At 45.2% G+C, this 15,099-nt stretch overlaps 1 protein-coding gene across 1 annotated transcript; it reads right to left on the minus strand.

Moving 5' to 3' along the window:
• Positions 1-772: 772 nt before the first annotated feature.
• On the minus strand, positions 773-2,190 carry LOC125507953 (probable carboxylesterase 13). The gene has a single exon (XM_048672496.1). It carries the CDS (start codon positions 2,020-2,022, stop codon positions 967-969), a length of 1,056 nt encoding a protein of 351 aa, XP_048528453.1. The 5' UTR covers positions 2,023-2,190; the 3' UTR covers positions 773-966.
• Positions 2,191-15,099: the final 12,909 nt, after the last annotated feature.

The following is a 15,099-nucleotide window of genomic DNA, read 5'->3' on the forward strand; positions in this document are numbered from 1 at the left end:
CGAGCACGACTTTGTATCCTGTCTACACGCTCTACGAATGCAACTCCAATTATAACATACTCCCTCCATTTCATAATGTAGCACGTTCATGCTTTTCGAGATTTAACTTTAATCATAATTTTAATCAACATGGGTGACTGCGGCGGGAGCGCGACAGATACCTTGAATTCGTATTCGAAAGAAGTTTTCAAAGGTATAAATTTTCAATAAAATAATTTATATATTATTGGTCTAATTTATGATCAATGTTGAATCTCAAAAAGTGTGAACCCACTATATTATGAAATGGAGGAAGTATTTTATACAGTGCATTCGACACAATTCTAACATAAAATCGCATGGGGCCATGTCGTTATCATCAAGAAAGAAAGATTAAAGAAATATGCAGCAGCCAAGTTTACAAAGATTTGCCCTTAGCCATCTCCACCCATCAACAACTAAGCTCGGAAGCAAATTGAGCATAGTTTAGATGGTCAGATTTTTTATGGTAGAACCGGAGTCGTGGAACCAATCCATTAGGATTCAAGTTCTAACCTTGACATTGGGGGTCGTATTTTTTTAGATGTATTTCAGACCTTCAAGTAATGTGTGTTGATGTGTGTTGAGTGTGAGGAGATGTTTTCGTCGACGTACAAAAACGCCTGTGACGACTTCATCAATCTTAAAATGATATACCGACCTGGTCTGTCGGATATGCTTTTATAGATAAGGTATGCGTGCGTGTGTATTTATAGATACGAGTGTATATGTGTTAAAAAGAAATTGCTGAGCCTGAAATAAAAAGGAAAGTAATCATTGAAGCCAACAACAGAAGCAGTGGCTCCTAGCTCAAGCACAAGAGCAGAAAGGAACAATGATTTGGAAAACCCGGGAACAATCTGAGCAAAAGGTCCAACAAATCATGCGTTAATTCCACCATCGGCGGTGACAGATCACAGATGAACCCAACATCGATCGTTTCGTTTCCTAGCTCCGCTTGATGAACGAGACGACGGCGTCCATCTCCCTCTCCGCCTTGTCGCCCCAGCCGGACTTCTCCAGGAAGTAGACGTGCCCCTCGCCGCCGGTCTGGTACAGCACCGCCTCCTCCCCTGTCCACGCGCTCCCCCTCAGCGCCTCCACGTACCTCCGGCCCCTGTCCCGCATCGTGTCCAGCTCCGCCACGGTGACAAGTGCTCGCCGGCAGCCGAGCGCCGCCCACTCCTCCGCCGGCATCGCCAGCGGGTTGATGAACGGGTGGTCGGCCCCGTACCTCCCCGCGCACACGAAGCCCCACGACCTCTCCACCCTCTGCAGGAACCTGGGGTCCGCGCCCTCCGACGGCACCAGATCCTTGCCGCGGAAGTACGGGTGCAGGAGCACCAGCCCTTCGATCCGCGCGCCCGCCGGCATCCCGTTCTCTCCGCCGCCGGCCCTTGTCGCCATGTGGTGCGCGATGTTGGCGCCGGCGCTGTCGCCCGCGACGAAGACGCGCGCAGCGTCGCCGTGCTCGGCCAGCCACGGCTCCCGCCCGGCGGCCGGCGCGCAGCTCGCCAGGGCCCAGCGGAGCGCCGCCCACGCGTCGTCGTAGGCGGCCGGGAGCGGGTGCTCGGGCGCGAGGCGGTAGTCGACTGACACGGCCACGACGCCGGCCGCGGCCACGAGGGCGTTGAGGAAGCGGTGGTGCGTGCCGGAGAAGGCCGAGTGGACGGCGAAGGCGCCCCCGTGGAAGTAGACGAGGACGGGGAGCTTCTCGGACCGCGGGACGTCCTTGGGCAGGTAGAGCCGCGCGGCCAGGCCGGCGTCGGCGTCGATGACGACGTCCTTGCAGGTGACGCCCGTGGCGGCGTCCGTGCCGGCGTCGACTCTGGACGCGCCCATGAGACGGTGGACGCGGCCGCTCTTGTAGCGGATGAGGAACGGCGAGAAGTCGAAGTCGACCTCGGTGTCCGGATCCATGGCCGCGGTCGCGCGCGGTCGAGTTTCCGACGAGCGGAAGCGAAGTGTGTGCACGATTGCAGTGTTGCAGCACGCCTCGGGCATGGCTCCCGGAGCAAAATCGTATCACTGGTGGGCATCGGCGACCATTTCGTGGATTGAATTAACAATTCTATCCACTTTGGAATCGAGGTGGAAACAGGAGCCATGGTCGGGCAGTCCGCGTAATCGTATATGCTCAAATTGGCCGCACGCTGAACAATTGGAATCGATGCCAAAAAAAGTACTCCAGCCCGGCCATTTCCACACGAATTAACATAAACAATTCAGATTAACGTAGACAATCATTTCCCTTTGCACCCTCAACCTGTCTTAAACAGGCGAGTCAGTTTGTGCTTGGATGGTTACACCGAATGTGGTATCTCTAGCACATCAGGGTTCAAGTCCTGATGCAGAGGCCGGGGATCATTCTTTTTTTCTTAAAAAAAATCAGGGTTCAAGTCCCGATGTTCGTATTTATCTGGATTTGTTTCAGGATTTCTGACGATGCATATTCAGTGGAAGGAGACGTTTCCGTCGACGACGCGGTGCCTACAGTGACTTCGTAAATTTCAAGATGATATGTCGGTTCAGTCTTTCGAAGGTGCTCATAGAGATAGGGTGTGCGTTTATAGTGATGAGTGTATACGTGTGTGTATATGAGTGCTTGCGTCTAGATTGTGTTCGAAAAAAAACCTGCCTTAAACAGTGACCTGTGCGATGACATCAACATTTTACAACGTGTTACTCCCTCTATCCATCTATATAGGCCTAATGCATTTTTTGAGGTTAACTTTGACCATATATTAGAATTAATATATGACATGCATCATGCACAAAGCACATCATTAAATTTGTACGTGAAAGAAGTTTCTAATGATATAATTTTCACGTTATGCATCACATATATATTAATTTTGTCAATAGCCAAAAGCAATCTCGGAAAATGCATTAAGCCGTATATATATGGATGGAGGGAGTATCCTTTTTGTTTAAAAAAACTTCGTCGATCTATCCATCATCACTAAAATTAATGCGAAATAAAACTAGATATAAAAATTATATCCTAGTCCGTAGACTAACGATGATTACAAACACTGAAGCGGACCCAAAATGTGATGTCGTCATTGCGCCCATCATCAGAGTTGGGCAACAAATGTTATAGTAAACAATTCTTAAGTTACCGTGCTAAGCCCCCAAGGACCAATGCATCACAACAGCAACTGTCGTCTATGTAGAGGAGCGTAGATTGAAAAGATCCAACTGTAGACACACGAACATTGACGAACGAAAAACAGATCCAAACGGATCCATCAAGCCTCTTGCCTCCTCCTAGAAAAGATTAGGTTTCTTCTGCCTCCCATAGGCATTGCCGCCGGTCCGCCTCGTCTCCTCTATCCTTAGGACCATGGAGACGCGATGGATCCCGGTCTTTGCCGGTGGGATAACTCCGACTTTATATGTTTCTTTGAGTTCTGTTAGGGTTTATGTCTTTCTTAGCAAAGCGAGGCGGCAACGGCTCCCTGAAGATGAAATAAGGTTCCTCCATCTAGCCCCCGTCCCGGTAGCGCATCTAGCATCATTGGTGGGCAAGTGGAGGTGTGTCTCCGAAGGATCTGCCTTTGGTGGATCTGGTCGTCGTTCCTCTACGTTCGTGTGCTATTCTAGTGTGCTAGTTCTATGGGGTCTTAGTAGAATGACTTCCTAATTGTTTATTACAACAAGTTTTGTTCGGCTCCGGTGAGGTACGGATGATGATGGCGGTGCGCCTTTGGCTCGCCTCAGTGCTTGTGTGGTCGCATATGTGGTCTATGAATCTCGATGTAATTTTTATTTTTTTTCGGTGTTCGGCTTATTATCATAATTGAAAATGAATAGATCAGATGGTTTCCCACGGAGAAAAAAGACAAAAGCCGACCAAATCTTGCGAGATCGTCAGAGACAAACCTTCACATGCCCTTCAACGACATTAGAAGCACTACCGAGACAAAGGCTAGACAGGAAGAATATTATCCCATCCCCAGTAAGTCGTCGCCGCCTCGCCTTTCTAAGTAGGACATAAATTCTATCAAAACTATATTTTTACCTAAAAACGGAACCCTTCCACTGGCTAGAATTGGGATCCACCGGGCCTCCAGGAACATTATATGTTAAGTTTTGTTCAACGGATATGTAATTGTGAAGAATAAATTTGTGTTGCTCTATTTTACATTATCCGTTGGAGTTGGATGTTTTGATGATGTAAATTTTACTCCAATCACTTTTTGATGATATAGCTCTTAGGGTATCTTCAACGCTGACCCTCAAACCATCTGCAACCATTCAGACCGCTTGGTCTAGACATGTTTTACCATCCAACGCGGTTTCGCGTCTGTCCGTTCGGCGGCCCAGACGACACTTTTCCTCGTAAATCATACATAAATTTATTTTCGAGGGGGGAGGGCTTTGCGTGTGTATGAACCACTGCCACACCTGCGTCTGAGTGACCTGGCCTGTTGGGTTTCATAGTAATTTCAAAAAAATTCCTACGCACACGCAAGATCATGGTGATGCATAGCAACGAGAGGGGAGAGTGCCGTCTACGTACCCACGCAGACCGACTGCGGAAGCGTTGACACAACGTAGAGGAAGTAGTCGTACGTCTTCACGATCCAACCGATCAAGCACCGAAACTACGGCACCTCCGAGTTTGAGCACACGTTCAGCTCGATGACGATCCCCGGACTCTGATCTAGCAAAGTGTCGGGGAAGAGTTCCGTCAGCACGACGGTGTGATGACGATCTTGATGTACTACAGCAGCAGGGCTTCGCCTAAACTCCGCTACAGTATTATCGAGGAATATGGTGGCTGGGGGTACCGCACACGGCTAAGGAATAGATCACGTGGATCAACTTGTGTGTTTCTAGGTGCCTCTGCCTCAGTATATAAAGGAGCCAAGGGGGAGGGGGCCGCCGGCCAGGAGGAGGGCGCAGGAGGAGTCCTACTCCTCCCGGGAGTAGGACCCCCCCAATCCTAGTTGGACTAGGATTCCCCGAGGGGGAAAGAGAGAGAGGGGGGCCGGCCACCTCTCCTAGTCCTAATAGGACTAGGGGAGGGGGGAGGCGCACGGCCACCTTGGGCTGCCCCTTTCCCCTTTCCACTAAAGCCCATAAAGGCCCATATGGCTCCCGGGGGGTTCCGGTAACCTCCCGGTACTCCGGTAAAATCCCGATTTCACCCGGAACACTTCGATGTCCAAATATAGGCTTTCAATATATCAATTTTTATGTCTCGACCATTTCGAGACTCCTCGTCATGTCCATGATCACATCCGGGACTCCGAACAACCTTCGGTACATCAAAATGCATAAACTCATAATATAACTGTCATCGTAACCTTAAGCGTGCGGACCCTACGGGTTCGAGAACAATGTAGACATGACCGAGACACGTCTCTGGTCAATAACCAATAGCGGGACCTGGATGCCCATATTGGCTCCTACATATTCTACGAAGATCTTTATCGGTCAGACCGCATAACAACATACGTTGTTCCCTTTGTCATTGGTATGTTACTTGCCCGAGATTCGATCGTCGGTATCCAATACCTAGTTCAATCTCGTTACCGGCAAGTCTCTTTACTCGTTCTGTAATACATCATCTCGCAACTAACTCATTAGTTGCAATGCTTGCAAGGCTTATGTGATGTGCATTACCGAGAGGGCCCAGAGATACCTCTCCGACAATCGGAGTGACAAAACCTAATCTCAAAATACGCCAACCCAACATGTACCTTTGGAGACACCTGTAGTACTCCTTTATAATCACCCAGTTACGTTGTGACGTTTGGTAGTACCCAAAGTGTTCCTCCGGTAAACGGGAGTTGCATAATCTCATAGTTATAGGAACATGTATAAGTCATGAAGAAAGCAATAGCAACATACTAAACGATCGGGTGCTAAGCTAATGGAATGGGTCATGTCAATCAGATCATTCACCTAATGATGTGATCCCGTTAATCAAATGACAACTCTTTGTCCTATGGTTAGGAAACATAACCATCTTTGATTAACGAGCTAGTCAAGTAGAGGCATACTAGTGACACTCTGTTTGTCTATGTATTCACACATGTATTATGTTTCCGGTTAATACAATTCTAGCATGAATAATAAGCATTTATCATGAAATAAGGAAATAAATAATAACTTTATTATTGCCTCTAGGGCATATTTCCTTCAGTCCCCCACTTGCACTAGAGTCAATAATCTAGACCACATCACCATGTGATTAACATCGATAGTTCACATCATCATGTGATTAACACCCATAGTTCACATCGCCATGTGACCAACACCCAAAGGGTTTACTAGATTTAGTAATCTAGTTCACATCGCTATGTGATTAACACCCAAGGAGTACTAAGGTGTGATCATGTTTTGCTTGTGAGAGAATCTTAGTCAACGGGTCTGCCACATTCAGATCCGCATGTATTTTGCAAATTTCTATGTCAACAATGCTCTGCATGGAGCTACTCTAGCTAATTGCTCCCACTTTCAATATGTATCTAGACCGAGACTTAGAGTCATCTAGATTAGTATCAAAACTTGCATCGGCGTAACCCTTTACGACGAACCTTTTTTTTCACTTTCATAATCAAGAAACATATCCTTATTCCACTAAGGATAATTTTGACCGCTGTCCAGTGATCTACTCCTAGATCACTATCGTACTCCCTTACCAAACTCAGTGGTAGGGTATACAATAGATCTGGTATACAGCATGGCATACTTTATAGAACCTATGACTGAGGCATAGGGAATGCCTTTCATTCTCTTTCTATCTTCTACCGTGGTCGGGCTTTGAGTCTTACTCAACTTCACACCTTGTAACACAGGCAAGAAACCTTTTCTTTGACTGTTCCATTTTGAACTACTTCAAAATCTTGTCAAGGTATGTACTCATTGAAAAAACTTATCAAGTGTCTTGATCTATCTCTATAGATCTTGAAGCTCAATATGTAAGCAGCTTTACCGAAGTCTTTCTTTGAAAAACTCCTTTCAAACACTCCTTTATGCTTTACAGAATAATTCTACATTATTTCCGATCAACAATATGTCATTCACATATACTTATCAGAAATGCTGTAGTGCTCCCACTCACTTTCTTGTAAATACAGGCTTCACCGCAAGTCTGTATAAAACTATATGCTTTGATCAACTTATCAAAGCATATATTCCAACTCCGAGATTCTTGCACCAGTCCATAGATGGATCGCTGGAGCTTGCATATTTAGTTAACACCTTTAGGATCGACAAAACCTTCTAGTTGCATCGTATACAACTCTTCTTTAGTAAATCCATTAAGGAATGCAGTTTTGTTTATCCATTTGCCAGATTTCATAAAATGCGGCAATTGCTAACGTGATTCGGACAGACTTAAGCATAGATACGAGTGAGAAAATCTCATCGTAGTCAACACCTTGAACTTGTCGAAAACCTTTTGCGACAATTCTAGCTTTGTAGATAGTAACACTACTATCAGCGTCCGTCTTCCTCTTGAAGATCCATTTATTTTCTATGGCTTGCCGATCATCGGGCAAGTCAACCAAAGTCCATACTTTGTTCTCATACATGGATCATATCTCAGATTTCATGGCTTCAAGCCACTTTGCGGAATCTGGGCTCACCATCGCTTCTTCGTAGTTTGTAGGTTCATCATGATCTAGTAGCATGACTTCCAGAACAGGATTACCGTAGCACTCTGGCGCGGATCTTACTCTGGTTGATCTACGAGGTTCAGTAGTATCTTGTTCTGAAGTTTCATGATCATCATCATTAGCTTCCTCACTAACTGGTGTAGGTGTCACAGAAACAGTTTTCTGTGATTTACTACTTTCCAATAAGGGAGCAGGTACAGTTACCTCGTCAAGTTCTACTTTCCTCCCACTCACTTCTTTCGAGAGAAACTCCTTCTCCAGAAAGTTTCCGAATTTAGCAACAAAAGTCTTGCCTTCGGATCTGTGATAGAAGGCGTATCCAATAGTTTCCTTTGGATATCCTATGAAGACACACTTCTCCGATTTGAGTTTGAGCTTATCAGGATGAAACTTTTTCATATAAGCATCGCAACCCCAAACTTTAGGAAACGACAGCTTAGGTTTCTTGCCAAACCATAGTTCACACGGTGTCGTCTCAACGGATTTAGATGGTGCCCTATTTAACGTGAATGCAGACTGTCTCTAATGCATAACCCCAAAACGATAGTGGTAGATCGGTAAGAGACATCATAGATTGCACTATATCCAATAAAGTACGGTTATGATGTTCGGACACACCATTATGCTGTGGTGTTCCATGTGGCATGAGTTTGTGAAACTATTCCACATTGTTTTAATGAAGACCAAACTCGTAACTTCAAATATTTGTCTCGCGATAAGATCGTAGAAACTTTATTTTCTTGTCACGATGATTTTCCACTTTACTCTGAAATTCTTTGAACTTTTCAAATGTTTCAGACTTATGTTTCATCAAGTAGATATACCCATATCTGTTCAAATCTCTGTGAAGTTCAGAAAATAACGATACTTGCCGTGAGCCTTAACACTCATCGGACCGCATACATCAGTATGTATTATTTCCAATAAGTCAGTTGCTCGCTCCGGAGAACGGAGTCTTAGTCATCTTGCCCATGAGGCGTGGTTCGCAAGCATCAAGTGATTCATAATCAAGTGATTCCAAAATCCCATCAGCATGGAGTTTCTTCATGCGCTTTACACCAATATGACCTAAACGGCAGTGCACAAATAAGTGCACTATCATTATTAATTTCATCTTTTTGTTTCAATATTATGAAAATGTGTATCACCATGCTCGAGATCCAACAAACCATTTTCATTGGGTGTATGACCATCGAAGGTTTTATTCATGTAAAAAGAACAACAATTATTCTCTAACTTACATGAATAATCATATTGCAATAAACATGATCCAATCATATTTATGCTCAACGCAAACACCAAATAACACTTATTTAGGTTCAACACTAATCCCGAAGGTATAGGGAGTGTGTGATGATGATCATATCAATCTTGGAACCACTTCCAACACACATCGTCACTTCACCCTTAACTAGTCTCTATTTATTTTGCAACTCCCATTTTGAGTTACTACTCTTAGCAACTGAACCAGTATCAAATACCGAGGGGTTGCTATAAACACTAGTAAAGTACACATCAATAACATGTATATCAAATATACCTTTGTTCACTTTGCCATCCTTCTTATCCGCCTAATACTTGGGGTTTCCGCTTCAGTGACCAGTCCCTTTGCAGTAGAAGCACTTAGTTCTCAGGCTTAGGTCCAGACTTGGTTCTTCACTTGAGCAGCAACTTGCTTGCCGTTCTTCTTGAAGTTCCTTCTTCCCTTTGCCCTTTTATTGAAACTAGTGGTCTTGTCTACCATCAACACTTGATGCTCTTTCTTGATTTCTACCTTCGTCGATTTCAACATCACGAAGAGCTTGGGAATCACTTTAGTCTCCCTTGCATATTATAGTTCATCACGAAGTTCTACTAACTTGGTGATGGTGACTAGAGAATTCTGTCAATCACTATTTTATCTGGAAGATTAACTCCCACTTGATTCAAGCGATTGTAGTACCCAGACAATCTGAGCACATGCTCACTAGTTGAGCGATTCTCCTCCATCTTTTAGCTATAGAACTTGTTGGAGACTTCATATCTCTCAACTCGGGTATTTGCTTGAAATATTAACTTCAATTCCTGGAACATCTCATATGGTCCATGACGTTCAAAACGTCTTTGAAGTCCCGATTCTAAGCCGTTAAGCATGGTGCACTAAACTATCAAGTAGTCATCATATTGAGCTAGCCAAACGTTCATAACGTCTGCATCTGCTCCTGCAATAGGTCTGTCACCTAGCGGTGCATCAAGGACATAATTCTTCTGTGCAGCAATGAGGATAAACCTCAGATCACGGATCCAATCCGCATCATTGCTACTAACATCTTTCAAAAATTTTCTCTAGGAACATATCAAAATAAAACATAGAAGCAACAAACGCGAGCTATTGATCTACAACATAGATAATGCTAATACTACCAGGACTAAGTTCATGATAAATTTAAGTTCAATTAATCATATTACTTAAGAACTCCCACTTAGATAGACATCCCTCTAATCTTCTAAGTGATTACGTGATCCATATCAACTAAACCATAACCGATCATCACGTGAGCTGGAGTAGTTTTCAATGGTGAACATCTCTATGTTGATCATATCTACTATATGATTCACGCTCGACTTTTCGGTCTCAGTGTTCCGAGGCCATATCTGCATATGCTAGGCTCGTCAAGTTTAACCTGAGTATTCTGCGTGTGCAAAACTGGCTTGCACCCGTTGTAGATGGACGTAGAGCTTATCACACCCGATCATCACGTGGTGTCTGGGCACGACGAACATTGGCAACGGTGTATACTCAAAGAGAACACTTCTTGATAATTAGTAAGAGATCATCTTAAATGCTACCGTCAAACAAAGCAAAAATAAGATGTATAAAAGATAAACATCATATGCAATCAAAATATGTGACATGATATGGCCATCATCATCTTGCGCCTTTGATCTCCATCTCCAAAGTACTGTCATGATCTCTATCGTCACCGGCATGACACCATGATCTCCATCATCTTGATCTATATCAATGTGTCGTCTTACATGGTCGTCTCGCCAACAATTGCTCTTGCAACTATTGCTATCGCATAGCGATAAAGTAAAGCAATTATTTGGCGCTTGCATCTTATGCAATAGAGAGACAACCATAAGGATTTTGCCAGTTGCCGATAACTTCAACAAAACATGATCATCTCATACAACAACTTATATCTCATCACATCTTGACCATATCACATCACAACATGCCCTGCAAAAACAAGTTAGACGTCCTCTACTTTGTTGTTGCAAGTTTTACGTGGCTGCTACGGGCTTAAGCAAGAACCAATCTTACCTACGCATCAAAACCACAACGATAGTTTGTCAAGTTGGTGCTGTTTTAACCTTCGCAAGGACCGGGCGTAGCCACACTCGGTTCAACTAAAGTTGGAGAAACTGTCACCCGCTAGCCACCTTTGTGCAAAGCACGTCGGGAGAACCGGTCTCGCGTAAGCGTACGCGTAATGTCGGTCCGGCCGCTTCATCCAACAATACCGCCGAACCAAAGTATGACATGCTGGTAAGCAGTATGACTTATATCGCCCACAACTCACTTGTGTTCTACTCGTGCATATAACATCAACACATAAAACCTAGGCTCTGATACCACTGTTGGGTTTCGTAGTAATTTCAAAAAAATTCCTACGCACACGCAAGATCATGGTGATGCATAGCAACGAGAGGGGAGAGTGCTGTCTACGTACCCACGCAGACCGACTGCGGAAGCGTTGACACAACGTAGAGGAAGTAGTCGTACGTCTTCACGATCCAACCGATCAAGCACCGAAACTACGGCACCTCCGAGTTCGAGCACACGTTCAGCTCGATGACGATCCCCGGACTCCGATCCAGCAAAGTGTCGGGGAAGAGTTCCGTCAGCACGACGGCGTGGTGACGATCTTGATGTACTACAGCAGCAGGGCTTCGCCTAAACTTCGCTACAGTATTATCGAGAACTATGGTGGCTGGGGGCACCGCACACGGCTAAGGAATAGATCACGTGGATCAAACTTGTGTGTTTCTGGGGTGCCTCTGCCTTCAGTATATAAAGGAGCCAAGGGGGAGGGGCCGCCGGCCAGGGAGGGCGCAGAGGAGTCCTACTCCTCCCGGGAGTAGGACCCCCCTCCAATCCTAGTTGGACTAGGATTCCCCGAGGGGGAAAGAGAGAGAGGGGGGCCGGCCACCTCTCTAGTCCTAATAGGACTAGGGGAGGGGGGAGGCGCGCGCCACCTTGGGCTGCCCTTTCTCCTTTCCACTAAGGCCCATAAGGCCCATATGGCTCCGGGGGGTTCCGGTAACCTCCCGGTACTCCGGTAAAATCCCGATTTCACCCGGAACACTTCCGATGTCCAAATATAGGCTTCCAATATATCATTTTTATGTCTCGACCATTTCGAGACTCCTCGTCATGTCCGTGATCACATCCAGGACTCTGAACAACCTTCGGTACATCAAAATGCATAAACTCATAATATAACTGTCATCGTAACCTTAAGCGTGCGGACCCTACGGGTTCGAGAACAATGTAGACATGACCGAGACACGTCTCTGGTCAATAACCAATAGCGGGACCTGGATGCCCATATTGGCTCCTACATATTCTACGAAGATCTTTATCGGTCAGACCGCATAACAACATACGTTGTTCCCTTTGTCATTGGTATGTTACTTGCCCGAGATTCGATCGTCGGTATCCAATACCTAGTTCAATCTCGTTACCGGCAAGTCTCTTTACTCGTTCTGTAATACATCATCTCGCAACTAACTCATTAGTTGCAATGCTTGCAAGGCTTATGTGATGTGCATTACCGAGAGGGCCCAGAGATACCTCTCCGACAATCGGAGTGACAAAACCTAATCTCGAAAATACGCCAACCCAACATGTACCTTTGGAGACACCTGTAGTACTCCTTTATAATCACCCAGTTACGTTGTGACGTTTGGTAGTACCCAAAGTGTTCCTCCGGTAAACGGGAGTTGCATAATCTCATAGTTATAGGAACATGTATAAGTCATGAAGAAAGCAATAGCAACATACTAAACGATCGGGTGCTAAGCTAATGGAATGGGTCATGTCAATCAGATCATTCACTTAATGATGTGATCCCGTTAATCAAATAACAACTCTTTGTCCATGGTTAGGAAACATAACCATCTTTGATTAACGAGCTAGTCAAGTAGAGGCATACTAGTGACACTCTGTTTGTCTATGTATTCACACATGTATTATGTTTCCGGTTAATACAATTCTAGCATGAATAATAAACATTTATCATGAAATAAGGAAATAAATAATAACTTTATTATTGCCTCTAGGGCATATTTCCTTCATGGCCCACCAAAAACCTCTTTCCCGCACCTGCGCGCATTCCTGCCCAAAGCCAGCAGCCCGCATTCATGTCGACCTAGAGTGGACGCGACCGCTCACTGGAGCCGACATTGAAGTGGCTCGCCGACCGAGAGCGCCACCTGCTGCGCACGCCTTCTCTTCGCATTGAAACGACATATGTCTGCCTGCCTACCTCCATTAAACTGGCGCATGTACTGAGGACCTATTTGACTCCACGAGCGCCACACACATGAACCTGTTCATGCGTCAGGGAGCATTAAACACCTCTCCGGCTAGCTCCTCGCATCCGCCGGCCATATAAACGTGTCCAGATGCCAGGCAAGAACCACAACTCGCTTCCGTTCTCTCCATCTCCTCCTTGCACAACCCCTGCCATGGCCTCCGGCAAAATATGAGTTATCTAGCATTGCAGTTGCCTGAGTTGCCGGGCGAGCCAGCCCGGTAAAGGTTGGCTTGCTGGCAAACCCTCCGGATCCGACGCCGTCACCATTGCCATCGCCACACCTTCCTCGCCTGTCCAGATTGGATAACGCCGTCTTTGGCAAACCCATCGCGAGCAATGGCGGCAACGCGTCAGGCAGGCGGGGGAAGACGCCATGTCGGCAAAGGCCGGCACGTCCGCGGCCACCGCTGACAGCGAGGAAAAGTAGATCATGGAAGACTGCTGCCGCTTGGATCCCACGAAGGCCACCGCCACCGCATCGTCAGGTTACATAGCTGGTGTTCATCTCCCCTCGCCAAAAAACCACCCCTGACCCGTGCTTCACAGAAGCAGAGGGAGGCTATTCCTCCGCCCAAAACTCATTCGGTTTATGTGTTTTTTTGATAGAAAGACTGTAGGGGAACCCCCTACAGCATAATTGGTGCAACAAAACCCAAATTGCAAGTACCAAGCCTTGAACCTGGGTGGGTGGGAAGGCATCAGCCCCTTCCCACCACTAGGCTATGCCTTAGTCTGCATTCAGTTTATATGTAATTCGCCCAGTTTGTTTAAAACTGAATTAAAATGTATGCGAATAATGTTTTTTTATTCCTAAAATTTTCAAAGTGCACGCGCACTATTTCGTAGGAACGGGCGGCCGACTCACATGTGTGTCTTTTTTGTCAGCTAGTGGATATTATTATTAGCATTAAATGTGTACAGACTGGTCTGGGAAACAGATTCACGCACATTTATTTTGGCCTCTTAAATTTTTAAAAAGTCATATCTTTTAAACCACACGTCGGAATTCAGATCCGTTTTCACCGTTGGATTCATCGCGACGAGATCTTCGAAACTAGATCCCGTATGGGTATGTTTTGATGAATTTTTTTTATGCCAACTTTGATGCTATATGGTGCAAATAAAATACTGCATTGTGCAACTTTAGTACTATATGGTGCAACTTTTTTTAAACCAACTTTGGAGCTAAATGATCTAACTTCATATGAGGTTGCAACCTACCAACCATAATAACTTGATGTGCAACTAGTCTACTACCCCGACCAACTATATAGTTGTGGATTACAAGCCTTGTCCCTACTTTTAATGTAGTGTAGTTGCACACACATTGATACTTAGTTGGTAGAAGGACTAGTTGCACACACATATACTCAGTTGGTAGAAGGACTAGTTGCACACACATATACTCAGTTGGCTTGTAATTTAGTCTAGTTGCACACATACTGATGTTTAGTTGGCAGGACACTAGTTGCACAGACATATGCGCAATTGACGTGGCAATGTAGTCTAGTCGCACACACATTGATGTTTAGTTGACAGGATTATTGACACACATATGCTCAGTTGGCGCGGTAATGTAGTCTAATTGCACACACATTGTTGTTTAGTTGGTATAAGAACTATTGGCATACACATATGCTCAGTTGGCGCGGCATGTAGTCTAGTTGCACATATATTGATGTTTAGTTGGCAGGAAGATTAATTCGTCGAAACATTTCCACGTGGGATCTACTTTTCAAGAGCACGTCGTGAAGGCTTCAACGGTAAAAACAGATTTGAATTTCGACACACAAATTGAAAGTTATGCCTTTTTAAAATTTTAAAATCATAAAATAAATGCAAACAAACACATGCACATGCAT

The sequence above is a fragment of the Triticum urartu genome, chromosome 5 (assembly GCF_003073215.2).
Source record: "Triticum urartu cultivar G1812 chromosome 5, Tu2.1, whole genome shotgun sequence".
In the NCBI taxonomy this organism is placed as follows: Eukaryota; Viridiplantae; Streptophyta; class Magnoliopsida; order Poales; family Poaceae; genus Triticum; species Triticum urartu.